General features: G+C 38.0%; 2 protein-coding genes across 16 annotated transcripts in view; both read right to left on the reverse strand.

The window, feature by feature from the left end:
• LOC102697644 (ras-related protein Rap-2a) overlaps positions 1-17,838 on the reverse strand; it is a 103,451-nt gene extending 85,613 nt beyond the window's left edge. For 2 of the 3 annotated variants that reach the window (XR_011181621.1, XM_015363421.2), the window contains exon 1: positions 16,708-17,838. Coding sequence is in view for 2 of the 3 variants with exons in the window: in XM_015363421.2 (XP_015218907.1) it covers positions 16,708-17,021 (314 nt within the window). In the remaining variant the exon portion in view is untranslated. The remainder of the gene's footprint in view (positions 1-16,707) is intronic. The other variant, XM_015363420.2, reaches the window with a different exon arrangement.
• Positions 17,839-23,898: 6,060 nt separating this feature from the next.
• Positions 23,899-27,915, reverse strand: part of mbnl2 (muscleblind-like splicing regulator 2) — an 84,205-nt gene continuing 80,188 nt past the window's right edge. For 11 of the 13 annotated variants that reach the window (XM_015363407.2, XM_069179146.1, XM_069179148.1 and 8 more), the window contains one exon: positions 27,729-27,831. In XM_015363407.2, coding sequence (XP_015218893.1) covers positions 27,817-27,831 — 15 coding nt within the window. In that variant the 3' untranslated portion in view covers positions 27,729-27,816. Of the gene's footprint in view, positions 27,832-27,915 lie in introns of all 13 variants that reach the window. The other 2 variants (XM_069179153.1, XM_069179149.1) reach the window with 1 other exon arrangement.

Genomic DNA, 27,915 nt, shown 5'->3' on the forward strand with positions numbered 1-27,915 from the left:
GAAACAGGCTTTCATTTAAGAGAGCCCTTTAAGACCCAGCATATAATGAAATAAAGCTGACAATAATTTTCAACATTTCTGATAAAGAATGAACACAGTCATGATCAGTGGCGAATGCACTGCACTACGAAGCTCAAAATTATTATTTTTCAGCCACTTTGGAAAATATAAAGAATAACATTTCAGTTCACCAAAATATTTGAAAGATAGAATAGCAGGAAATATATGCACTCCTTTTTTTCCATGTGCTCTGCACAAGTTAGGCCTCCACAATTTACTTTGCCTAAGGTACAAAGGCTTCAGTTTGATAACACACAGGTATAGCAACAACTGCATTATTTACAGACAGGATGTTGGTATGGCAAGCTCAGTTCTTTTAGAAAATGAAACTAACACATGACAGGGCGTGCACTGCTTTTCAGAATGGCCACACCTTTAGGGACTGCAGTTTTTATTGGATTGAACTGTGTGAGTGCAATATTAAATGCTTTACATTTTAAGGATTCAAATGTATTCATTTAAGGATTAATAATTATTCCATTGATGCCGCAGAAAGTTGCTCTTCACTGTTTAGGAATTTCAATTTTAAAGACAAATCTTACTAAAATAACAGCATTTGGTAATCACTTAATTTTTTCCACATTCTCTATGTGCTGAATGCTCACATGTAGAACGTTATTTCTCAGGTGAAGGAAAGCAGAGCATCAGACTGAGGTCTTTAAAAAACCCCAAAATAAAATTAATAAAAAACCACAAAGAAAAGAAAAAAGAATAACAATGCCTGCAATTCTTAAAAGAAACACACCTGGCAGTCCAACCATTTGACCAAAATGAGTAAAAAAAAACTACAATGAGGCAAGAGGGTACAAGTGTGTTTGGAAATTCAAACAAACCATTGAAATACTACAGAGAACCTTCGGAGAGACACATTCTTGGGGACGTTTGCAGAGGCCTTCTAAAACAACCAAGAAATTTTTCAGAAAAAGTGCATTTCCTTCACATTGTGTTGTAGCACGGTCTAAAGGTTTCGCAAAACAAAATGAAAAAGTATGAAGAGTACAGCCCAAGTTCTGAACAGGGACTGGCAGTAGGACTAATCACGTCCAGTTGTATTCCTGTCGTAAGCAGTTCGCGGACACAGCTGCGCAGGCTCACACACGACACCCCTTCATCTGCTACCCATGAGCATCATCTGTCTTTTGTCAGGAAGCCTCACCTACGCAGCACTGTTTCTGAAAACACAATTCATAAGTCCCTGCTAGCCCACAGCAGCTAATCAGTTCTTCTCCCCCCACCGAATATTAATAATCTGCCTTGACACCCGAGCTTGATGCTGATACAGCATGACAGCATACAAAATGAGACTGAAGCTGAAGGAGGCCTGGGACTGATGGAGTAAAAACGAAGACCTCTATTCAATAACAGCCCATCAATGCAATAAATAAATTACATTCCAGCTACAATGACCAGACACCCTTCTCCTACACTGAGATGTGTTGACATCTTAAAATGTTTCCGAATATTCCCCCTTAACAGATTTCAGACTCTAAGATATTAAAATCAGGGATGAACCTATCCAAAACGTCCTTTTCATTTATATTCCTCACTTTATAGATCACAATTGTATTCTGATATTTCCCCCTTCATGCTAGACATCCCGGCGTGGGTTAATTATGAAAATGAGACGAGGAAAAAGCAAAAAACAACAACAAAGCCAGTCATAATTACAAGGGGTGTATCTAAAGCAATAGATCTCAGATTTGCTTTGAAAACAGTCCGGTGTCCCGATGTGTCTGATGCGAACTGGGAGTGGGTTCCAAGAATGGAGAGTGTAGCAGGTAAAATCTCTCTGTGCAGCCGACTGGAAACTGTACCAGGACTTACAGTATCACCTGCGTTCTCAGATCTCAGTGAATAATAAGGCAGATATACAGCAAGTGACTCTTAAAAGTAGGCGGTTCTGACCCATGAAGGACTTCATATACAGTATGAGCATCAGAAGAAACTTATCCCTTAAAAAAAAACAAAGTTACTACCAGGGAAATGACCATCAGACTAGAAGCACATGCTGGAATGTTATCATTTCAGGATGAGCCCAGAGTAAGAGCAGCAGGAGAGGTCCAATGTTACAGTATGCAGTCAGGCCAACAGTCACTACAAGTGGAGTTATGTAGCAGATAGATGCTCCTGATCAGAGCATTACACTTGGAGCTCCTCACGGATTGGTCTGCTATACATATCAATAAGTGTACTATTCTGTACATCTGCACCACACTCACTGCCTTCCATTAAGGTGGACTACACACAACCCTTATTCACTGCTAAAGAAGACTTGGCTCCACAGCCCACCTAAGCTCCAACATTACCAATGACACTAAAGGTGCTTTTTTCTTGAAAAGTGGTACATTTTGGTTCCTAATTACTGTTCTTCTTTTGTTGACTCACACCTGGCTTCACATTCACTGCATCACTTGTGCCCAATCAACTCTCTCATGAAAGATGATGATGATTTATTGCTTATGCACACAAAGGCAGCATCATAGTTCTCATGATAATATAGTAATTAAAATGATCACAAAAACATGTAATCAGTATCCAAAATCTATAGTCCTTATTTTTCTCAAAACAAACACATTTGCTTCCTTTAAAGTCTGTAAGAAAACTATTAGGCAACCATTACAAAGACCTAATCACAGGGAGTGATGTGATCAGAGAGTCACAAGCCAGCTGCTGCATTCCGAACACGCTAAAGAACCTATTCAGTTTGCTGTCTGGCATATCAGCAAGTAAGGAATTACAATAATCAAGACAGGAATTCATAAAGGCACTAACCAGTACCTCTGCATCCTTCTAATCCAGACAAGTTTTGACTTTAACAATGTTTTCCAAGCAGATCTAATCACAGACATAAAATGTAGGTCAAATTAAATCTCAGGGTCCAGAATGACGCACAAGTTTAAATACTTAAGAACACAGTGTTAAAACTAAGAACATATGAAAGGTTACCAACCGGAGGAGACCATTTGGCACACCTAGCCTAGTTTGCAATTATTAGCATAACTGAAGAAACTGAAGCCAGGGGTTCAGGTTCAACTACTGTATGTGGCTGGGCAGCTTGTTCCATACCCCCACAACAATTTCGGTTAAGAAGTGTCTCCAGGTCTTGGCTTTAAATGTACATCCACATTTCTCCTGGTGACCTTTCGCTGTTTGCGTTTGGCTATTGAAGTGAATATCGAAGGTTCAATCATAGCCTTCTGTTTGAGACTAAAAAGATTCAGCTCTTTCAGCCTGTCAGTACAGCGTATTTCTTTAAGCCCCAGAATGCACCAGGTTACTCTTCTCCAGACTGATTCCACTGCAGCACCGTCTTTTTTGATGAACATGATAACCAAAAGCATGAACGGTATTCTAAATGAGGCATTACTTGTGCATTGTGCACTATTAACATAACATCCTTAGATTTAAAATGCACACTTTTAACTCTAGATCCTAACATTATTTACCTTTTTTATTGCTTCCCCACATTATCTAGTGAATTGAAAAGATGTGGAAGCATAAACACCTAAGTCCATAAGTCTTTTTCATAACTAGCCTGATGTACTAGTTATGTGTATGCCACCTGTTTAACAGGACTCATGCGCTGCCTGAGTTATGGACATGGTATAACCCCCCTCTTGATGATAAACAGTGTAAGACTCAGCCCTGGCAGGGAGACTTGGTCTTTGAGCACAGCGAAGTTATCTGCTCTCTAGGGACAGGTGCTTTGCGTGCTCGGAGCCAGCGAGTGACCGGGGTTGAATCCTGGCAGGAGCAAAGATAACTGCACGCGTTATACCCGCTCGTAACACCCTGAACTTGTCTTTCTTCAATTTTATTTTCATGGCATTTCCCAGGCTGGAATTTTGTCTATATCTTTTCAAATTTCAATTGTTGCTTTTACAGAGGTGGCTTAATACTCGTATTTTGCATTATCTACTATCAAATGAGCTAGATCGATCATTTCTAACCATTTTTATGCCTCTGTACTGTTGTCTATCCTTTAACCAGTTTTCAATCCAAATACCCACACTTCTCCAAATTAATAATGCATGCAATTTGAAAACTAATGTTTTATAATTAACTTTATCAAATGCTTTCTGAAAATCTAAATACACCATATTTTCCATTGCTTTTTTTTTTGCTTGTTCGAAGAGTTTCAGCAAGATCTATGGCCTTATTTTCATACAGGTGATCCTCTTGTTTACTTCCTTCAAAGGTTATCTTAAAAGAATTTGATTTAAATTATCAGAAAATCTAATATATATTGGTTTAATTTCAACTAGTTACAGGCTGCCCTCAACTAGAACAGGCAAAGCCATGACAATTTGCTCTTTAGGACCACAGAAATGTAAGCTTTGTTTATGCTTCTGGAGTATTTATATGAGTGGTAGTATAAAAACATACTGTAAAACATGCAGAATTAAATGCCGAATTAACTTTATCTAATGAGAAATTCTGTTGCGATATGAAACAATCTTTTCTGTCTTTCCTGAAAACTTTCCCTGAGAGGCCAACAAGAGACTGCAGATTTCAAAAAGAATCTAATGACATACAGTACCAAATGCACAAAAGAGATCTAACTTAACAAGAATGGACAACAGAACAGGGTGCATAATAGGTGATATTTATACAGATATATAACCTTTTTAATTTAGCTCAAATATTAAAATTTGAGGCTATACTATTAAGGTGCTATGAGGTGTGTATTTTATGGTACGACTGGGCATAATTTGAATGAATAGTCAAGATATCCGAAGATTCTGATTCTGTGTAAATGCAAAGATACAATTTTATTTTTTTAAGATCACTTTTATTGGCCATATACAAATTTCTTGTATTAGGAATTTGTCTTTTCGCATAACCCAACTTGCTCTTCATGAGACAGACAGGGAGAGAAGCTTGGGGTCAGCCATTGTACCCTGGAGCAGTTGGGGTGAAGGGCCTTGCTCAGGGGCCCAACAGAGTAGGATTCCTCTGCCAGCCGCGGAATTCGAACTGGCAACCTTCCAGCCACAGGCGCAGATCCTTGGCCACAGAGTCACCGCACAGCATCCACACTGCAATTACTGCAATGTGACAATACAAGAAGGTGCCGACATCTGCAAATTTAAAATTTGTGTATTCGCTAATTCATGATTCGGTCAGGTCTAGATTGAAGAAGAGTGCAGTGGGATTAAACCAAGCTAATGGCTGCTAGGCTGCCCAACACTTTAGGATTGCAAAACAAATTTACAGTAAATAGTGAGTGAGCCTCACACTGCCCCCTACCCAAGTACCTACTAACCAGCATCCGCATCTGAGTGTGGTCTAGTTTTTGTACTGTAATGAAGACCCCCAGTTTTATGTCAGTGACGTGGGGAGATGACTTCACATGCTCACAAAAAGTTTTATTGGCCCTGCCTAGTGTGGCATGCTAACCACAGAGCAGGAACGTAGCTGGAAAGGCAGAGAAAGTGAAGGCATCCACACGACATGGAGGAGGAATTCATGTAGTTTATTTTAGCTGACTGGTATAAATCTGTGATGACTGTTGCTTGTTTCAGTTGATTAATGTTTTAAAATAATCAATTATATTAATTATTAGTCTCAAAATACATTAAAGCCAATGTTTTAGTACTTTCATTATGATATAAGGGAGGATTACTTACTGTATGTCTTTGAACCATAAATACTATATACTATTGTGCATTATGAGACTCAAGGGTGAGCTTGGTTATACAGTATGTAAGTATAATGTCAAGTCACTACCATATTTGATATCAGTGTTCCTGTTCTTATTATGGTTCAAAAAGACTTCTTTTAGAAGAACCACAAGCATTGCTAATTCTTAATTCCTTATCAATTACCTTACAAGACCACTGTAAGATATTTCTCTTCTTCGGAGAAACAGCTTTCTAAAAATGAAGTTTGAATTTCAATGCAAGTCACCCATGCTGAATAAAAACATGTTAATCCAGTTCAAAATTGATTATATCATAGTACATAAGGATAGTACACTATCAGATAGTGGTGAAATGTATATTATGCAAAACATGAGATTAAAATTGAGCAGCACCATCTTAACGACTTGGTGTGTAGTTATCCACATGTAAACAGTGACATTTCTTTATCAAACCTGAACAGGTTTATGTCTTATTAAAATGACATCTAATGCTTTCTAGATATATTCATTCTCTTGATGAAATAGGGACATCAATCATTATATACAGATTAGATCATGTGATATACTGTGATTTTTAGTAGAAATTTACAGAATAAGGCTGTATCTGCTATAAAGAATTAAATCCAGAAAACCTGAGGGTCACAATTATTCACCCCCTTGTAGTGAGAACTGTATTTAATAAATCTTGCCCTGACGTTTCCTGTAGTCTGGCTTGAGTGGGTCTGACCATTCCTCGCGAAGTGCTCTAGGTCCTTCCGAGCTTTGATTTTCTGGTAGTGAACTACCTTCTTGATTTCAAACCGCAAACATCCAACTGGATCGAGGTCGGGAGGTTAAAATGGTCATCTGAGGACATTTTTGTGTTCAACCAATCACTTTGTCAATTTGAATATGATTTGGATCGTCATCATGTTGGAATGTTCATTTTCAGCAAAACGTGAGCTTGACAGTTTGCACAAAATGTTCCTTGAATGTGAACATGATTTCCCCCATCTTGACAAGGGCTGAAGTACCTGCACATTTAAAGGAGCACTCAGAAAACTGACATGTGGTTTACTGTGAATGCTGTCACAGTATGTGATTCAAACAATGATCAGCATATGCATAAAGCTCAATCTTTGTTACATTCATGCAGGCAAGATGAATGCAGTTTTTGATGCTTTGTATCCTGTAGATGCCAGTTTGTGTTGTTGATCACCAGCTGATCACTTCCCAAACCACTTGCTGCACAGCCCTCTGTACCAGGATTCACTAGAGTCCTGTTCCTAGCAGGGTGGCTACTACAGTATAACAAGAGGCTTACATTTCTTAATAATGGAAGTACACTAGAAGGTGGTAGATTCATTTTTTGGGGGATATTCTTTTCTAACTATCCCCCAACCCTTGAGGTAATGGCCATTAACCTGCAGTCCTTGGAAAGCTATCTGAACCGAACCATGATGATACTAGTACTATTTTGTTATCTCCTTTTATACCACACAGAAACGGGGAATCATTGGGGGCCTTCATATAATTCTGGACGCTTCCAATGCTCTTCCAAAGAGCACAATGTTACTGTAGACTGATTTATATTGGATTTTATTTAAGGGAATACTTTGAGGTGTGCTTGTGTTTTCTGCAATTAAATGAATTCATGGCAAGATTGCTCTGTGCAATACTATAACAATTAAAGTCTTAGATTTTTGCTTCCATCTCATTAAATGGGGGAGAAAAAAATTGAAGGGCACTGCGGTTTTATCCATCTTATTAAAATACAGTACAGTGCTTATCTGATTAGTGAACGTTTTTAAAAAACACAGGAAAGATTCTAAAATTCAACTTGCCAGTGGAGGTGACTCCTTGTCACTGCTGTAACGCACAAGCAAGTGGACTAAGGAAGCGTGGAAAGGCAGGAAATGCCATCTTGCAATTAATACCACATCAGCTCCCTTCCCAGTTTAGGCGACAGGTTTACATCACAAGCTGGGGTGGGGGTGTATTCAGGTATCCCCTTAAAGATCCCTAATCACTGGTCACTGGCCACTGCACTCCAAAGCCTATACCAATGCCTTGCTTAAAAGCCACACCACTTTCTGAACAGAAACAACCAGCTGCGATGTGCCTGATGTTGCCACGTGCTGCCGCTGCTGTTGTCAGGGGGTATGAACTGCTCAGTCTCCTATCGAAGGAGAAGTTGTAAATTGAAGAAGCTTTGTTCTTCCATAATCTCACAAATCTTCACGGAGAGGTGCAGGCTATCTTACAGTAAAGACACACACTCCTCAGCTGCCTGTGTCCGATGTTCTGGTTTGAGAACAGTTGGGTGTCATCTGCTGAAAAGAGTTGCGATGTTGCCTTGCGGGCGTCAGAGTGCTAATATTGCTTTATCACCCCCAGGCTTTAACTGGTCTGGCACGATAGCCAGTTTTCAATGCCAATTTGTGCCATGAGAAACTGAGGTAAAAACTTCCAAGTTTAGAACGAACTGCCGTTACAGCCGTACTACAAATTCATACATTTGTGTGTTGCATATAGTTGACAGCATTGAGGAAACAGAGATATTCAAACAGATGGGAGTTTTCATGGTTACTTTACTCAGCAGTGTACATTACAAGGCTGTAACTGGATCTAAAACATTAATGGGGAGCTCAATGACTTTTGGAGAGCTAGTAAGTAAGACTCCCATTATATTTTATCTATTTTAGTTTTAAGTGGGGCAGCAAGGTGGCGGAGTGATTTGCATTGCTGCCTTATAGCGCTGGGGGTGTTATCTGAGTGGAATTCTTACTTTCCCCCATGTTCATGAGAGTTTCCTCTGGGTGCTCTGGTTTACCACCCACAGTCCAAAGACACACTGCTAGGTTGATTGGCTTCTGGGAAAACTGACCCAGATGTGAGCGTGTGCATGTCTTCGTGTGCCCTGAGCCAGACTGGCGTTCCGTCCAGGATATTATCCTGCCTTGCGCCCATTTTTTGCCAGCTCCCCCATAACCCTGTATTGGATAAAGTGGTTAGAAAATAGATGGATGGATAGTTTTTAACTACAGGCTTTTGCAGAAATTAAAAGGGGTAAACAAAGGTCTATTTTACCTCCATGAAACACAAATATTTGAAATATTCACATGGCAATGGTTATCGAGGAACCTTGTAAAAACTGAAACAGATCACATTGCTATGCAGTGAGAGTCTCGCTTAATGCCCTGTAAAAGATTCAGAAAAGTTGGAACACGACGATTTCCAAGAACATATTTCTGATCTATTTTTTTTCATTAACATGGTGCAACCATTAAAGCCATTAAATGGCTCTGAAACACAAAAGTCAGTTTTGTTCTGCAGTTTTATTTCAAGCTTCTGTCAACCTCTTTTTAGTTTTCAAGCAGCACAATTAGATTAAAAAATGTGTGACAAGCATGTCTAAAATGCTAATGCTTGAATCTCCCACACTCGAAATTGCCGGTGTTTTGCTGCAGAAACGCATTTGTAATGTACCAGGGTAAAAAAACCCCAAATGCACAATGCGAAACAGCCAAAAACAGCTGCCTAACACCTGGGTTTCCAACTGGGCTCAGTAGAAGGATCGAGACTTTTCCAGTTTCAGCTGCACTGATGTACCTTTCTATACTTGCATTTTTATATGAAGTCCTGATTTGTGAGACGATTAATGAAAAACGCAAAAAGAATGTACCTAATGGATGGAAAAAGATCATGTAAAGTTGTAATTAATCTACAGTACACATCTAAACCTAAAAGTATCTACAGTATGGATTAAAAGGTTAAAACATTAGCAAAACATTCACACTTCTGTCTGTACCTTTTCTGCTCAAATGAACCAGGAGTTAAAAAAAAGGTTCTGAATGGAAAAGAGCAAATAAAAGACAAACAATGTTAAGTCATCTGCAGATCTTCCTGCTGTGCATGAGATGGTCGCACAATTTGCATTACAAAGTACAGCCATTAGTCTGACTGATTTGAAATCACTTGTTTCTTAAAAGCAGGTACTTCCTGCATGTTTAACTTCACAGATTTCTGCATACATATGAACGTTTTGTAAAGTTCACTCTGTGCAGAGGACATTGAAAGAGAAATAACAACTTTTCCACTCCGAAGTTAGTTTAAAAAAATCCTTTTTTGGGACTTTTAAAATGAGTGGGTTACTCCAGCTGAGACAATGGTCGTGCTGGCATGTCGCCATTTTCTGCAAAAACTGTATACAGAGTGGTATGCATGAGAAATGGAGAAACACAGCTCTCTCAGCCTTTTTGGTTTAAATATACTAGTTCCCATATGGAGGTTAACTGTTTCCCACCTTGCCATCTCATGCTCTTCATGAGCTATAGCCAATTCAGAAGAAAAATAAGGGCGAATATATTCAATTCTAATTAAAATCTTCTGGAGCTTTCTAATTTAGCAATAGGTGTTCTTGAACAGAACGTGATAAAACATGGTTGACAAGGAAAGTCCCTTAGGAGAAGGAATGAAACTTCCATTTTACAGTCAAGGTGAGATGCACTGAGAAACTCCTGCTACAGTGTACTGTAACATAGTACAGCTGTGATTAGGAAACACCCATTTTGCTTCCAGATATTTTTCTTGAGAAATTATACCAAGATGTGGTCACTTACTTTTAGCACGCTGTGTGAGAAAAGTCATACAACGCATATTGTATCATTAGCTACCACTTTGCGAGTCACTAAAGAGCATCTAAAGGGATTAAAAAAAAACCTAAACTGATCTTCATCGCACTAAAACTGTATGCTATTATTTCAACCTTCTTGAATGTCTCCTAACTAAATGAATAAATACTCTCAAAACCACTAACAAAACATATCACAAAGCTTCAGGTCAATTCTTATTTAGAGAAAGTTTGGCTGCAACAGTTATTTTACAATTGACCAATTAAGTGTAGGATATTTTTACATCTCCCAGGCGACACAGCAAAAACTCTGATCCCTATCATTATGCCTCAGTCTAAAGAAATAAGACAGCTGGGCTACTTAGAATTAAAGAGGTGAAGAGGCCATATAATGTAGATTCCGGTGTGTTTGTCAACAGGAACAGATGAACCTGCAGTCACAAATCCAATTTCATTTTGAGCATCTTTCTCACATTATGACAATGAGACATTGCAGACTGACAAGGGTCCATTCTATAATGTCAAAAGCTACTGTAGATATTACTAAAATGCTTCACTAACACAGAAAGAAGGTAATAACTAATTAGCAGCTTGAGATCCTGTCTCACATGAATGCATTAGTGCACTCCTGTGTACAGTAAGCAGAAAAAAAAGCTCTGTATGTGGTTTTGTCAATAAAATGGCTCCAAAATAAAAACAGTTAAAGAAAAAATGTTTTTTTTGCATAAGTCACTCTTGAGAATCACTGCGACCTGCTGTGACAAGCTTTTTAAAATGTTTCCTAAGAGTGTTCCTTAACCATTTCAGCTCAAATTCAAATGCAGATATGGCAAACAGTACAGAGAAGTACCTCAGCACATCATTATCTTATTCTTCTTTTCTTCAATAAGCTTTGATTTAGTCTTGTGGCACACTGTTCTAAGGAAATCTTAATAATAAATAATAATAATATTAATTCATTACACTTATATGGTGCTTTTCTGGACACTCCACTCAAAGAGCTTTACAGATAATGGAGACTCCCCTCCACCACCACCCACCTGGATGATAATTAATTATAATAGCTTACACTTATATAGTGCTTTTCTGGACACTCCACTCAAAGTGCTTTACAGGTAATGGGGACTCCCCTATACCACCACCTGGATGATGCGATGGCAGCCTTAGTGCGCCAGAACACTCACCACACATCAGCTATTAGTGGGGAGGAGAACAGAGTGATAAAGCCAGTTCATAGATGGGGATTATTAGGATGTCATGATTGATGGCTAATGGGAGAAATCTGGCCAGGACGCTTGGGTAACACCCCTACTCTTTGAGAAACATCTTGGGCTTTTTATGATCACAGAGAGTCAGGACCTTAGTTTTACATCTCATCCGAAGGATGGCACATTGTTACAGTTTACCACTATACTGTGGCATTAGGACCCACACAGACCACGGGGTGAGCGCCCCCTACTGCTCCCACTAACACCTCTTCCAGCAGCAACCAGGGGGTCTGGTTGCTTCGAATTGACATGCTTCGAATTGAAGCATGTTTAGCTGCGAACAAATACTTCATATTCCTCTGCAAAACAGAGAAAGTCGGAAGTACTGCAGAGCAGCAACACAGTCAAAGTAGTCTCTAGCAGGATCAAGTGTTTCAGGATCAATGTGAAAACGTCAATGGCATTGTTTATTTTATATTAGTTTATTTTTAGAGGCACTACTGGAGTAATGTTAAGTTACAATCAATATTTTTTCAAGATCTAGTCCTAAGCCCACACATTTGTTTGTCCCTCTGGAGTTGAAAAATTAATCTTCTGAATCTAGCATTCCTTACACCTGACTCAGATCAAACTCAGGCATAGTAACACTTAAACAGCAACAGGGTACAGCTAAATGGCAAAACGACGCATATTTACACAAGGGATTGTTTGTCGTGAGTAATGTAATACATGATTAAATAACCACAGCCACTTGTATTATGTTCCTCTAAGTAGCTTTGAATGAAAAACAAAACCAAGTTCCTTTTGGTTCTCATTAAAACACATATCCAAAAAGAACTCCACATCTGAAGTCTACATCCCATGAGCTCATAGGCCTACCTCATTTACAACACGAAAAGGCACCGAAACCCAAAATGGGAAATACACAAATATCTGTTTCTCGCCATTGAAAGCTGAATTTCAGTTAAGATTTGATCTCAGTCATTCAGAGGCACAGGCCTGGGGGAATAGATCAATTTCGCTCTCCAGCCACATTGTGTCATATTCACATCAGGCATGGCAATGAAGTCGTCTTTATTCCCACAGGTCTGAAAAACGCAAATACTGTACAACTTTTCCCTTTTTGGGGAAATGCATTATAGTGTATTAAGTGGCAAGACAGAAACATTTTTGGATCCAAAAGTGAAGATTGCATTTTGTCCTTCATATATGCAAAGGGGATTTTTCTCTAACATTGGAACTGGTGCTGTGTACATGCACTGTTGATTGCCTCATTCTAAAATTCTTCTCTCGTGTTGTGGTTTTCAATAGTCAAATGTGGCTTTATGTTACTGTGTTCTAATTGAATCCTGATGTTTCTTAAAGATTTTTAAAAACAACTGCATTACGTTTTGGTGAGCTAGCAAATTTGAGCATGGTGCACTCACCACTACATCAGATGTGCCAAACTCACAAACGGCTAATCCTGTGCTTAATACCTAATTGTATTCTTATGTTTTCTAATGACTATGTTACTTTTATTTACAATAAGAGAGTAAGGTGCCATTACTCTAAGGTTTTTACTGTTGAAAACGTATTCTATTCATCTCATTCTTTTGGGTCAATTTAGTGGAAGCAAATTTCCACTCCCAACCTGTTATGGCTGACATCTGACTAGCATCCACGCACAACCACTGATTCTGAAAGCACAAGCAACTGCCTTTTTTGGAACTTCTGGGAAAAAAAAAAACTTGCACCAGTGCAAAGCAATAGAATGGACTGATGTGTCCTACGTGCATATGATGCGTCCTGTGAAATTTCTGGAGTGTCCTGGCCTTCACAGTCCTCAGTCCCACATCAGGCGTGGGTTACCTCCATCATGTGTTGTTTTTTTTTAAATCTACAATCACTGTTAAACTCGCCTGATTTGGAACAGGCTACTGTGCATTTTTCAAGTTTCACAGCTATGATACCCTGAAACCGTACATGGGAGCATGAGGAACTGCCCCGCCTGCTAGGGAAAACTCAGCACTCTCTGGAGAAGGAGTGCATCCCTCACCGAAAGTAAAACGTGGCTGAAACTGCCCGGGAGGCTACAAGGGTCACTGTACCACGAAGAGAATCTATATCCTCTTCCTGGGCTATTTACACCCTACCGTCAGCAGGTTCAGCTAATTGCAATTTGTGGAATCCTGATCAGAGCACGCCAGTCTCAAACCCAGATTGCACAGCTCTGTCTGTGCCATGCACAGTTTATCTTTTAAAGCATATATTAGATCATAAGGAAGATTACAAATGAGAGTCCATTCAGCTCATTGCGCCTTACGGCAGTTAGTAGTTAATTGATCTAAGCATTTCAACCAGATTCAACATTTCTGAGTAGACTGTTCCAAACTCCCACCACTCTTAGGGTAAAGAAGTACCTCTTGTTCTCTATTTTAAATGCACTTCTGAGATCCCAGGAGCTTTATAAAAGGCAACATAAAGGTCAACCAGGACAATCAATATTGCTCAATATGAACAAGGCATCTGTCATTTTCACATATAATGTATAGTCAAAGCTCTGCAAATGCTTCACTTTGGTGTACATCAGTATATATCCAGCGAATGACTAAATCTAAACGTGAATTAAAAACTACTTTTCAGCTAGTGCTTCTATTTTCATTAAAGCTATCGTTTATTTCTACCCAAAGACCTCTTAAATTTCTATTTTCAAAATATCCTTCTCCTTTCCAGAGTGATCATACCAAAAGGCATAACAGATCACACCATGAATAATGTGGTCATTTCTGTGGACAAAGGCACAGGGTGTGGTGCCCTTGTGGTATTTATCAGCACCATTCTCAATCCAGCTAAGTTACGCTGACCACCTTGTGAAACACTGCACTTCCCCCAATTAATAAACATGTTCTTTGGGGCTGCTGTCTTACACTGACAAGACACGAGCCTGACTTCCAAACCTCACCCACAACATAAGTGCAGTAACATGGATTAGTACAGCAGCAATATAACATGTAACTTTATCAGGAGGAGCACATTTGCTGCAGTTATTAAATACTATATAAGGCGGCTTTACCAACAAAACATGCTCTGGAAGGAATGAGATGCATATCGGTTCACTCTTTAACCTTTTCTCAGACGCTATTTCTGTTTCAAGTGTAATGGCTTACTTTTAAAAACCGCATATAGTATTGACAAAAAGTACAGTTCATCAGGTGGGCATAGAATTGGGCCTAAATTAATTTCTTCAAGTTACTTTTTAGAGCTCAGCGCTAAAAATAATGTACCATACACTCCACTCTTAAGGTAATGGTACATTCAAATTGCACATTTCCAATCTGTAGCATGTCTTCTGGAGAGTTACTTCTACACGTGGTACGGTGTAGGGTACACAGGTACAGTAGGATTATTCTCCAAAAGTAAGTCTTCTAGAGTAGTTAGAATAGTACATCAGTGTTTTTTCAAGACCTGTTAGCTATCAAAAGTGCAGTTTCTGTTTTAGAAAAATTATATTCCAGCCCATTTTGTTTAAAAAAAGTCCAACCTGTTATTTTCAAACTGTACTGATATGTTTTCATTTCTTAAGGTAATTTACACAAAAAAACATTAGGTTGTGATGGTTTCATCCAAATGAGCTAAGACAATATCAAAATAGCACAACAACCTAAAAAAAACACTTTTAATATATTAACATGATGTTGAATTTCAATGCCTTCAAACAGAAAAGCAAAAAGACAGTGTCAAGTACATCAGCTGAAACGAGGAAACTTTCAATTCAAGGATTTGAACATAAAAACACCTGACACTGCACTGATTGTCTGTAATGGGTGAATCATGATCAATTCCTGAAAAAAACATAAGTACTCAGGTTTATTCTGCAGGTTTGCATCATGACAGTTTAGATTTCTGAAAACATAATGCCACACTTGAAATGTGACCTTAGCTTTGTAAAAATATAAGTGTTATACTTCTGTTTGTAATATGACTGGAACCTAGTGTACAGTACAATGCAATACCTACCCAGGCTATACAATATAAAAGAGAAAAACAGTGTAGCTTAATTGTATATAAATTATAACCCTATTCATTATTTTACGCAATGCTAGAACAAGGAAGGGTGGCAACCATCACTTACCACAGTGTGAACACTACAGTGGTTCCTCCTGCACTGAAGGAATAATCAGATGCTTGTTGGAGTGTGGCATCAGAAACACACAGAACTCAATAGGAGATTGCTGTGCAGAGACTAGAGCAGCAGAGCACATTGGCCATACCAGACACTGCATGCTGCCCAACAGTCTACCTGTTGGCACTGCACCTACAGCAGGTCCCAACTCCCCCCGGCTGCGGTTCATCTCCTCCCTTCCAGCCACTGTTAACTTGCCATTTCCTTCATTTAAGAGTAACGAAAGCTCCGCCAATGAGTTTTGTCGATGCCCCAATATGGGGAAAAAAATTCCATGAATGTTACAAATGCGGGTTATGTAGCCAACTCAATGCTATAACATCCAGTCAGCTCAAACCTGTTCACTTCAATGTGGGATCTGTGCTGTTCATTGTGTACTCATTACATACATTATACGACTGGTTAACCTGTAGATCCCCTACATACTGTACGAAATCTCTTTGACCATTTCCTCCCTCTGACTTTAGTCTATTGCACCCTGGGAATAAACACTGAAGACTTCCTGCCACTACCCAAGAACAATGACTATCTGTACTGGGAAGCGGAAAGGCTATAAGCTGTCTGAACTTCACATTTAAATCTAATACCACACAAATCCATTCTCCAGGAGTCTGAAAACCATCCAGACACAAACCTAACCACTGACTAATAATCAACTTGATTTAATGGAAGACCTCCTAAGAGTTCCCCAAGAAACAGGATCTCTTTCCTGAATGTTGAGCCTAAGCATGTATTAACTGCAAGGAAATCAAGGGAACACCCTGTTCGGATGCTATTGTTTAACATTGCCAATGAATGCAGTTTAATTCATTTTCCAATAACCTTGCAACTACCATTAGATTTGAAAGAGTAACCAGTGTTGTCATTCGCGCACATGCGAGCTGACAGCAGATTGATGTGGGCAATAACGATTTGATAATGAAATGCAGCAGCTGGAACTCACAATTTACGTTTCTTAACACGCAGACAGACAGACATGCACCGACAGGTATTTATTTCTTTTCTTGGCATATTTTACCTTTTCACTCTAATGATCTGATCCCTCATGGGCTTGATGTCTTGGAAACTTTGCTGGTTAACAAGGCTGTAAACCAAAATGAACCCCTGCCCGTTTTTGATGTAGAGGTCTCTCATAGAGGCGAACTGCTCGGTGCCAGCAGTGTCTAGGATCTCCAGTACAGAAGGCGACGAATCCACCTCAATTTCCTTGCGGTAAAAATCCTCGATGGTCGGGTCATACTTCTCAATGAAGGTCCCAGTCACGAACTGTACAGTCAGGGCGGACTTTCCGACTCCGCCGCTCCCCAGAACTACTACTTTATACTCGCGCATCGCTTACCGATTCAGAATTGCTGGAAATACAGTTATGTATACAGCTAGGTGAATAAAACCAGCGAAGCTATCAGTCTCCGGTCGGCATTTAAACATAAAAAATGAAAACCGTAAAACAAAATTCTCCAAAAAATTGACAACTTAAAACTTGCGTTCCATTATCTCTGCAAGCTACAATAAAATATATAGCTATACCCTCTGTGGTGCTATATAGGAAACATAGCTACAACCAGAACACAAAGAGTAGCCGCCTCAAACAGGACTTCATTGCAAAAAAAAAGGCAAAAGCAGCCAGTGACAAATATTTCTGCAGTTGCAATTTCCAGATATGATCCAAAGGCAGGGAAAAGGCCAGTACAAGTTTGTAATTGCAAGTTCTCACTTGCTTAACAAACCATTCTGAAGCATGATAAAAACAAAACTTGCAAAAACCGAGGACGCTCCCAGCAAAACCACTAGAGAAAGACACGGCAAACGGGTCACCGCAGAGGGGATAGAAAAAAACAAGGCAAAAAAAATAAACGTTTCCTTAAAAGTAAATAAAATAAGTTCAGTCTCTGTGCTTCTTTTCCATCCTCTCGTTCATCTTTCCCTATCTCCCTCTCACACCAATACTACCCTAGCCGCCATACTCTCGGGTGGAGACCCACCGCCGCGTAACCAGCCAGCCTCCTCTCGGCTTCCGTAGCAGGCAGAAGGCTGGGCTTTTCCCTCATGACAGATGTGCACGGAGCCCAATACGCGCCTTTGCTAGCCGTAAACCTCGCCCACGGCTCAGTAGCTGACATGCACAAGAAAACCAGCGCTAACTCGGTGGGTTGGATTTCCGCCCGTGCAGACTGCACTCCCTTGATTCGATGCCTGCAGTGGTGACATCATGTTAGGTGGCAGCCAATCGCAAGGCCCGCTTGAGGATGTGTATCCAAGAGGAGAACGAACGCGCCGGATGCTGTTGCTATGGTAACTCGAACAACTGCGTCGCCGCTTGGACCTGAAATAGAAGGGAGAAAGGATGCAGTGCGATGTTGTCGCAGGATGAGGGGGTAGCTGCTGATTTGTCAGGATTTTTTTTATTTCCCATTCATTTAAGTTCCTCGCTCTCACTACACGTGCAACTAGATACCAATTGCTTTCGAGGGAAATGGGTTTGTAGGTTTTTTGTGATGTCGATATTTTTTTCACATTGATGGTGTGCATCAATAGACTTGCAAGACTTGACAGCTCATTACAAACACAGTAAGCCTTTGTAAATTAGCCACGTTCATGGATTTGTCCACGGAATTTATATGTTGCTTAGGTATAGATTACCGTCATTTTTAAGTTCTGAAAACAGAAAAGGCCAACATAACACGTACAAACATCAAACACGTCTTACTGTAACAAAACGATATATCAATGAATTGGGGGGCATAGTCATGTACTCCTCAATAAGGAAGACATTGTTGACCCCACATACCAAACTGGCTGTTGGATGAATATATAACCACCAGCAGTACTCTTCTAACAACAGACATGCGAATAGACCAGCAGCAGTCTTTGCTGCAGATACATGCATATGATGCTTATAAAATCGTATTATTTGATTTTAAAGCTTCTATAGGAGGTGGGAGGGTATTAAACTATCAGAGATACTACACCTATTTAATGGTATATTGAGCCAGTGTAACTTTTCCCCTGTGGAAATCATTCCTTAAAAAATCACAGTATTATAATCTCGTTAGTATAATAATAGCGATGGATAATAAAATGGTTTTGCTACTTCCAAAACCGTTTTTAAACTAGGAAATTACTTTATAAAATTAATGTATAGTCTTGTCACACATCAGATATAAAATGTTTTTTAACATTATTTTAGTCCAAATTATATTACCCTATATATAATTACAATTTTCAAAATTGATAAAACACTGATTCATCATCGATAGTAGCAAAAAAGGTCCAGGCATAATAAACTCCTTGGATATGATACATATGTAGTCGTACACATGCATTTTGGCTCCCCGCTCATAAGAAGCTCATGTATTCTCTCTGATCACTTTCCACGGCTACTTGTAGATTAATGAAGAATTTTCATCTGAATGACTGGCATTGTTTCAGACAAAGGGTGCTCTTTGTTTTTCTCACTGCCAACGTCTGTCAAAATGTCTGCTGTTCCGTGAACCACCGCTAGAGTGTACTTTTGATACTTGTAGAAACTTTTTTTTCCTGGAAAACGTTTAAAGAAGAAAACCAGTTATTTATTATTCTTATATGAATGATACTTATTTTTTGTTACTGAATTTAAGATCCAGAACATACAATGCACACTGTGACGTCAGTAAATATCAAATATCGGTAAATATAAAAGGTACAGCAATATTTATGGACAAACATTATCATGAATATGGCTGAGAACATATACAATTAAATGTTAAAAACATTTTTTTTAAGTATTAAAATAATGATTAATGGCCACTATGATTATGGGAAATGTGTGCTTGCATATATACATCAAAGTAACCCAGATACAAACCAAAAGTATTATGCAAGGCAGCTTTTTACAGTAGATCTTCATATAAAGACACTTCAAAATAGGTTACAGTGGCTATATCCACGTTTCCTGTATTAAATGTGACAGGATGTTTTATATGTAGTTGTATATACAAATATACTAATATTTCAACAGTTTAAAATACTTTTCCAGTGTACCCCTGGCTCCGAAATCAGCAGACTGATATCCTGCTATCGTATGGCAAATGAAAGCAATGCCATATAAATCACCACATCCACAGATTGAAATAAAGGATAAGCCTTGCCTGAACAAATGAACAATGCTTTCCATTTTCTCATTCAATACTACCAGAGCATCAATACAAATGGCATTCAAAGGGAACATTTGCATTTGTTTTGTAAGTGTAAACCAACTTTCTTTGTGGATCCTTCTTCAAGGTGCTGCATGGAAACAAAGTCTGTACCTCAAACATTCAGATCATTTGAAAATCGTCAGGAAACGGCATTGAAGATGGTTGTAACCTGCTCTGTTGAAGTCAGAAAAGTCTGAACCAACTAATCTCATGAGTTTTCCAGAGGAGCAATTCAGTCTTCTATTATCCATTTTATGTACATTTCCTATTATCTATACAGGGAAAACTAACAGAATTGACTACTGATGTACTGTATCTCAGAACTTAAAGTCAAGGAGTTTGTATTCTGAATTATTTACCAGATGCACATTCTCCAAATTTGTATTCTGTTAAGATACAAAGTACAAGCTGTTTGTCTAATTCATATTCTGCAACTTCACCATTGTGCATTTAAAATGACTTTCTGCAATGTTCTGCTGATTTCATTGTAATGGTGGCACTTTTGCAGATATGCAAGCATGCATTATGGAATACTTAATATGAAATATGAACACAATCTTCCGGCTTGTCTGTAGATTGTAATTGAGCTTAATTTTAAGTACAAATCTTTAAAATTGCACCAAAAAAAACAATGTCAATAGAATTTGGAAATTTATTACAAAATCCACTACATTTGTCGATCCCTTGAAAAGTCAAGAAAAGCATGGTCTCTGAGCATTATTGGGATCTACAAAACTATTATCATGGGCTATCCGAGTTTCAAATGCCACCATGGCACCTAACTCTAAAGAGTACTATAGAGTGCTTCATTAGATGTTAAAGCATCCAAATCAACAGAAAACTAGGAAAACAATCCCAGTTGCAGCCCTTTTTCACTTTTATCCTAACAGTAGATCTCTGTTGGTGTTTGCGTTTAAGCTCTGTTCACAAATACAGTACCATTGTGTAGTACATTACTATTCTTATAATTATTGTGGTGCCTCTTCCTTACCTGATCGCCTCGACTTCAAATGCCCTTGTTTACGATGAGCTCCACCACAATGCCCAAAAAAACTGTGAACCCCGTTCTACGTATATAAAGGTCAGAAATGTTGTGAAATTGGTGTTCATCTTTCAGGTAAGGGGTAGCATATCATGCTATGTTCAAGTGATATCAGGAGACATCAGAAGAATAGTTGACGTTCATCAGTCTAGAGAGGGTTACAAAATCATTTCTAAACATTTGGGGTTTCACCTCTCTGCTGTGAGATAGATTGGGTACAGTTGGAAAATATTAAAGACTACAGTGACTACACAGGACTGATTGTCTTGCCAAGATCTCCCCAAGAGAAAAACATCTGGGAAGTTACAAACAATCCCACATTTAAGGATCTGTAGACCACTCTCACTGTAGTGTACCTGGCTTAACCATTGGGAAAAGACTGAACAGAAATTACTCTCATTGGAAACCACTGCTCTCTAAAAAATACACTGCTGCCCATCTCAGGTTCACCAAAGAGCTTCCAGATGTACAAAACTACTGGAAGAACACTCACTAGGCAGACAAGACTAAATCTTGTCTATAATGAGAAATATTTTGTGTAGTGAAAATCATGCAGTGACTTCCAACAGAACCCGCCAAACTTCATGGTATGAGTATCATGGTTTAGGATAGCTTTGCTGCCTAAGGACCTGGACGACTTGCCATCGTTGATGGAATCATGGATTTGATGTTGTATCATCAAATTTTGATGGTCAGGGTATAAACTCATCTGCTGAAGATAAGCCAAAAGTCGGTCATGCAGCATGACAATCCATTATCGTAAACATACAAGCAGATTTACTTTTTTTTAAAAAATAAATTTATAGCAGGATGCTATCCATATAAGAAAACACTGAAATATCCTGAAGTAATTCTGTAATGAAGAATGAGCCAAAATTATTAAAAGTTAAGAGACCTATTAAGGTTGTTGCTGCTCAAGAAGGTGCATCATTTACTAAATAAAAGAGTTCTCACATACCTATTCACACAAGGATATTTACAGTTGGATCATTTTGTTACTTACATAATCCAAATATAACTTATATCTTTGGGATATATGTTTAATCAAATTTACAGTGCCTTGCGAAAGTATTCGGCCCCCTTGAACTTTTCAACCTTTTGCCACATTTCAGGCTTCAAACATAAAGATATAATTTTTTTATTTTATGTGAAGAATCACCAACAAGTGGGACACAATTGTGAAGTGGAACGAAATCTATTGGATTTTTGAAACTTTTTTAACTAATAAAAAAATGAAAAGTGGGGCGTGCAAAATTATTCGGCCCCTTTACTTTCAGTGCAGCAAACTCACTCCAGAAGTTCAGCGAGGATCTCTGAATGATCCAATGTTGTCCTAAATGACTGATGGTGATAAATAGAATCCACCTGTGTGTAATCAAGTCTCTGTATAAATGCACCTGCTCTGTGATAGTCTCAAGGTTCTGTTGAAAGCACAGAGAGCATCATGAAGACCAAGGAACACACCAGGCAGGTCCGTAATACTGTTGTGGAGAAGTTTAAAGCCGGATTTGGATACAAAAAGATTTCCCAAGCTTCAAACATCCCAAGGAGCACTGTGCAAGCGATCATCTTGAAATGGAAGGAGTATCAGACCACTGCAAATCTACCAAGACCTGGCCGTCCCTCTAAACTTTCAGCTCAGACAAGGAGAAGACTGATCAGAGATGCAGCCAAGAGGCCCATGATCACTCTGGATGAACTGCAGAGAACTACAGCTGAGGTGGGAGAGTCTGTCCATAGGACAACAATCAGTCTTACACTGCACAAATCTGGCCTTTATGGAAGAGTGGCAAGAAGAAAGCCATTTCTCAAAGATATCCATAAAAAGTCTCGTCTAAAGTTTGCCACAAGCCACCTGGGAGACACCCCAAACATGTGGAAGAAGGTGCTCTGGTCAGATGAAACCAAAATCGAACTTTTTGGCCACAATGCAAAACGATATGTTTGGCGTAAAAGCAACACAGCTCATCACCCTCAACACACCATCCCCACTGTCAAACATGGTGGTGGCAGCATCATGGTTTGGGCCTGCTTTTCTTCAGCAGGGACAGGGAAGATGGTTAAAATTGAGGGGAAGATGGATGCAGCCAAATACAGGACCATTCTGGATGAAAACCTGTTTGAGTCTGCAAAAGACCTGAAACTGGGACGGAGATTTATCTTCCAACAAGACAATGATCCCAAACATACAGCAAAATCTACAAAGGAATGGTTCACAAATAAACGTATCCAGGTGTTTGAATGGCCAAGTCAAAGTCCAGACCTGAATCCAATCGAGAATCTGTGGAAAAAGCTGAAAACTGCTGTTCAAAAACGCTCTCCATCCAACCTCACTGAGCTCGAGCTGTTTTGCAAGGAAGAATGGGCAAGAATTTCGGTCTCTCGATGTGCAAAACTGATAGAAACGTACCCCAAGCGACTTGCAGCTGTAATCGCAGCAAAAGGTGACTCTACAAAGTATTAAAGCAAGGGGGCCGAATAATTTTGCACGCCCCACTTTTCATTTTTTTATTAGTTAAAAAAGTTTCAAAAATCCAGTAGATTTCGTTCCACTTCACAATTGTGTCCCACTTGTTGGTGATTCTTCATATAAAATAAAAAATTTATATCTTTATGTTTGAAGCCTGAAATGTGGCAAAAGGTTGAAAAGTTCAAGGGGGCCGAATACTTTCGCAAGGCACTGTATCTTCATTTTATATTGAGACTTTCATCAAGACTTCATTATGCTTTAGGGCTATAATACCCAAGAAAACAGACCAATCATTCTCTTATATTTATATATACATTCTTATATTTATATCTTACATTTAAGACAAATGTCTTAAATATACAAAAAAACCTTTCTCAGCACTGTATACATCCAGAGATATAAGAGTCATGTTACTGCAAAGTACACAGACAGCAAGCAACCCTATATACATTGAAGTGGAGAATTTGATATGTCAGCAAAGTGATAAAATAAGCACACTCAAAAAAAACAAGAAACGTTGCCTTGTATTTATTTTTTATTTGTTTTGTCTCAATAGGTTTTACACCATTTGCAGGAACCAAAACAACTGACTATATAACATAAAATAGCACATAACATATGCACAAATAAAACATTTAAAATGGTTACATAGAAACTAATAAATCCAATAAGGGCTTCTTTACTTTGCAATGTAGATTTACTACTGTGTTGCAGATTAGAATTATAATTGGCAACACAGCAGTTGCAATAAAATGCCTGTACTAATGTTACAACCAATCAGTATAGCACAAACGCCACAGATCTTTAAGTATCAGGCAATTTGTTGCAAAAAAAAAAAGGATTCAAGACTGCTTCTTTAAGAGCAGTGCACAATTTTGGCCTCGTAATAAAATACCTGGAGATAAAAATATAATGTAAACTACAATTAAAAAAAAACATTAAAAAATGAAGTTGATCAGTTCAGTAGATAATTTACAGCCTTTTATATTTTAGACCTCTCAAATATAAAGCCTTAAGAATAATATACTAAGGTAAGGCAAAGTTTACTGATAAACTTTCTCTGCCAAATTAACAGACTACTGACAAAGTGCTTAATCACTGTTTTACTTTAAAATCATAGTGACGTTTTATGTTTTGACTGTGCAGTGTACACTTAATATATTCTACTTAAAAGAAAATATCTTTAGAGTACTAAAATAAACGCTGAAGAAGACATGCTGAAACACCTGTCACTCAGACTGGTAATTTTACTATTCCAACAAACTTTCAAAAAATCAGAACTGAATCTTTACTGAAATGAACATCCAGTCTGGTTTATACTTTTCATGCAAGATGCTCACTTAAGACTAGTTGTACTAATAGGAATAGGAGATGATAATGGTATTAATTTTAAAAAGATGCCAACTTTGCCATACCCTACAATATACATTAAAAAGAACATAAGTTACATACTTAAGGGAAAAAAGTGCAACCCTACACCCTTCCAGTCAGCTACAGAGCACCTGTTTCATTGATAGTTTGCGCTGTTCTTGGATTTTTTTTTTATTAAAGAGTTCCTTCAACCAGTTCATTTTAAAGAGGCAGTACCAAATAAAGTAGACATTCCTGCTTGATAATTTTGTTGGTGTATCATAGTAAATATTATGTAATCATGTCATATTAGGTGCCATCGGTAAGCCTACCAATTTTATTTTATTTGGAAAACAACAAAACAAAAATGCAGAAAAACATAAATGCTACTGAAAAAAAACATTTTATAATATTGACAAAAATAAGAGATGATTTCAGTATATTCTGCTTTTACCCCTATTGTGGTACAGTGTTCTAGAAAAGAAAACTCAACAATTACGTCATTTACAAAAATACAGAACTTTAGTCATCGCAACTTTAGGTTGCCACAGCAACAACTTGATTTTGTTCTGAAATACTACCATACTACAGTGAAAAGTACATGACTTTTTGGTAAAATGTTACCTATACAATAAATGTTTTTACATAATACAAGCAATTCTAAAACCTTGCTCACACCGTGTTCCATTGTCCTGCACTGGTGATGAAGGCAGTGACAAGTAAAAGATCTAGAATCTTGCCATCAATGGTTTTCAGAAAAAGAACTCTCGTTCCACACCCTCTCCTTATGAACTGATTAAGAGACCAGACCTTCTGAAAAACCAAGAGTAGGACTAAGCTTAGCTTAATAAATTACATTCATCTTAAAATATAATAGGTTACAATATTTTTCTATTACTAATATATAACAAAAAATTAAATTCTGACATAAAATATTTTTTCATCACTTTCCACATCAAAAATTACATTAAAACTGTAACTTTTGTGAAGAAAAATCATACTGAATGAAAATTAAACTTTAGAACAGTGCCTTAACCATGCTGAAACATAGATTTTTGCTGTGGATTGTCTGTTAATCAAACACTTTGAAAATTGTTATGATTCAGATAAAAAACTGCAAAGTAACAATCCGTTCTTAGTGTGATGGATGTTATAGCTAAAAAACACTGTAAAGCATTAAGAAAAATATCAGCTAACAGTATACAATGATAATCAAATATGCGACCACATCCTATTGAAATTATATAGTGATTCTTGCAGACAGAAACCTCTTAATGTAGAAAACAAGTTTGATATAATTTGTAATAAATTGTTATGACTGAATTTCAACATACTAAGTTAAGAGCTTAATGTTTTAATAACATAGTCACAACACGTTTCCTGTATTCTCACTCATTATCAACCACATTTTCCATTGTTAACTACTTACATGTCCTACATTAAAAATGAATATTAAAATATTAAAGAATATTGAACATTCTACCTAAGCTGTCTTGTTTAGTTTTACATTGAAAGTAGCATGTAACTGAGTTAATTGATAGCATTTTCAAACAAAATAGTGTATTAACACTGTAAAACTATAAACCATGAAATGTACAGTTAGATTTCTTTAAAATAACCAATAATTTTTGGGAAGTTTGTTAAACACAATGGCATTTTTCAGAATTAAACTTTTTTTTTAAAAACGTAACAAATCTTGTAAGTATTTTAGGCACTTCTACAATTCCCCCCCAAAACAGAACAACACAATTAGCTTTAAACCTTTCTTTTGAATGTACATTATCCTATTTGGTAAGGTCAGCCACTGCACATTTTTGTGTTATAGTTCTTCATATTTTCATTTTCCTCATCTGGTGGCTTGTCACCTTTGCATAAAAGATTATGAAGGTAGCCAGAGCTCAGACAACAAAGAGAATTTCATTAACCAGAGACTTTTTTTTATCGCATCTGCTGTTCATGGTGATATTCAGTTCAATGTCGTCTGCCTGCAGACAAAACCTATCAAAACTGACAGACACAGCTTGGTGTATTTGGTCAGTCTACCAGCCTTGCTAAGCCCTTGGCACATTACTGGAGGCAACTTGAGACTCCCTAATGGCCAGTGCTCTGACAAAATCTCTTCAAATTCCAAATTCCAGGATTTTCCTCCTCAAGAGTTACTCTTCCCAGATTTGAAAAGCAGACAGAGAACACTTGGGGCAAGCTGAGGGGCTGCTGATTTTATTCTCAATTGAACTTTAGCTTCTTAAACTGACATTTGGAAAATGTAGCCCATGCCTGTTTCGTTTCACAATCACTTTGAAGAAGAAAAAAACACATTTATTATTTTATTTTGGGGTAGTTTCATTCATATATCATAATTTTCTAGCTATTCTGCACCTTTTGAATATGAACACCACATGGAAATGAAATGCCTTTCCATCCCATAAGGCCAAAAGAGAAGGAAGAGGAATAAGAGTTGTGATACCTTGTATGGTTTGTATGGTTTGTGAAAACCACCAGAAGAGTCTCAGCTTATCTGGTGTGACATTCATTTTTTCAAAGAAATAAAAAAAAAAATCAAGCAATCCCTCTAGGCTGATTCACTAGCCAAGTGCAATGGATGTGTTTCTAGGATGTAACCATGAGGGGCTTCCACATGGTTTCCATTTGTACATTGTTTGATACATTAAAGCACTTACCATGAAGTGCTATATATTCTTTCTGACAGTGCAAATCAGGTGTTTTTCTAGGGTGAACCTTGTGAAGTTAGAAAACAAACAACTGGAAAAAGAACAACCCCACATTACTCAGAGAACAGCTGCAAACAATCATTAGAATGAAATCTCCACCTTTACCTATATAGTGTATGTACATTTGCTGATTGTGTGTCATTTACATGTCAATATTTCTTTTTCTTAGCAATACATATATATAATTCTTATATATTACAACAGCACTCAATGTTATAGTTAATGATTTGTCCTTAATAATTATATTTTTAGCATGCAGGTTGCTGAACTTCTAATGATGAAGAAAGGTAGTATTTACAGAAGGGCTGTTTTGGGCTTCTTAGTGCAGCATCTTGACACTCCATTCCTTTCCTGTTGGTTACTTCAGGATGATCTGTTTTGGAACACAAACACCAGGAAAAACAAATTAGGCAACGTCACAGTTTAGAACATGAAACACAATCTAACTTGGTCTGGA

The sequence above is a fragment of the Lepisosteus oculatus genome, chromosome 15 (genome assembly GCF_040954835.1).
Source record: "Lepisosteus oculatus isolate fLepOcu1 chromosome 15, fLepOcu1.hap2, whole genome shotgun sequence".
In the NCBI taxonomy this organism is placed as follows: Eukaryota; Metazoa; Chordata; class Actinopteri; order Semionotiformes; family Lepisosteidae; genus Lepisosteus; species Lepisosteus oculatus.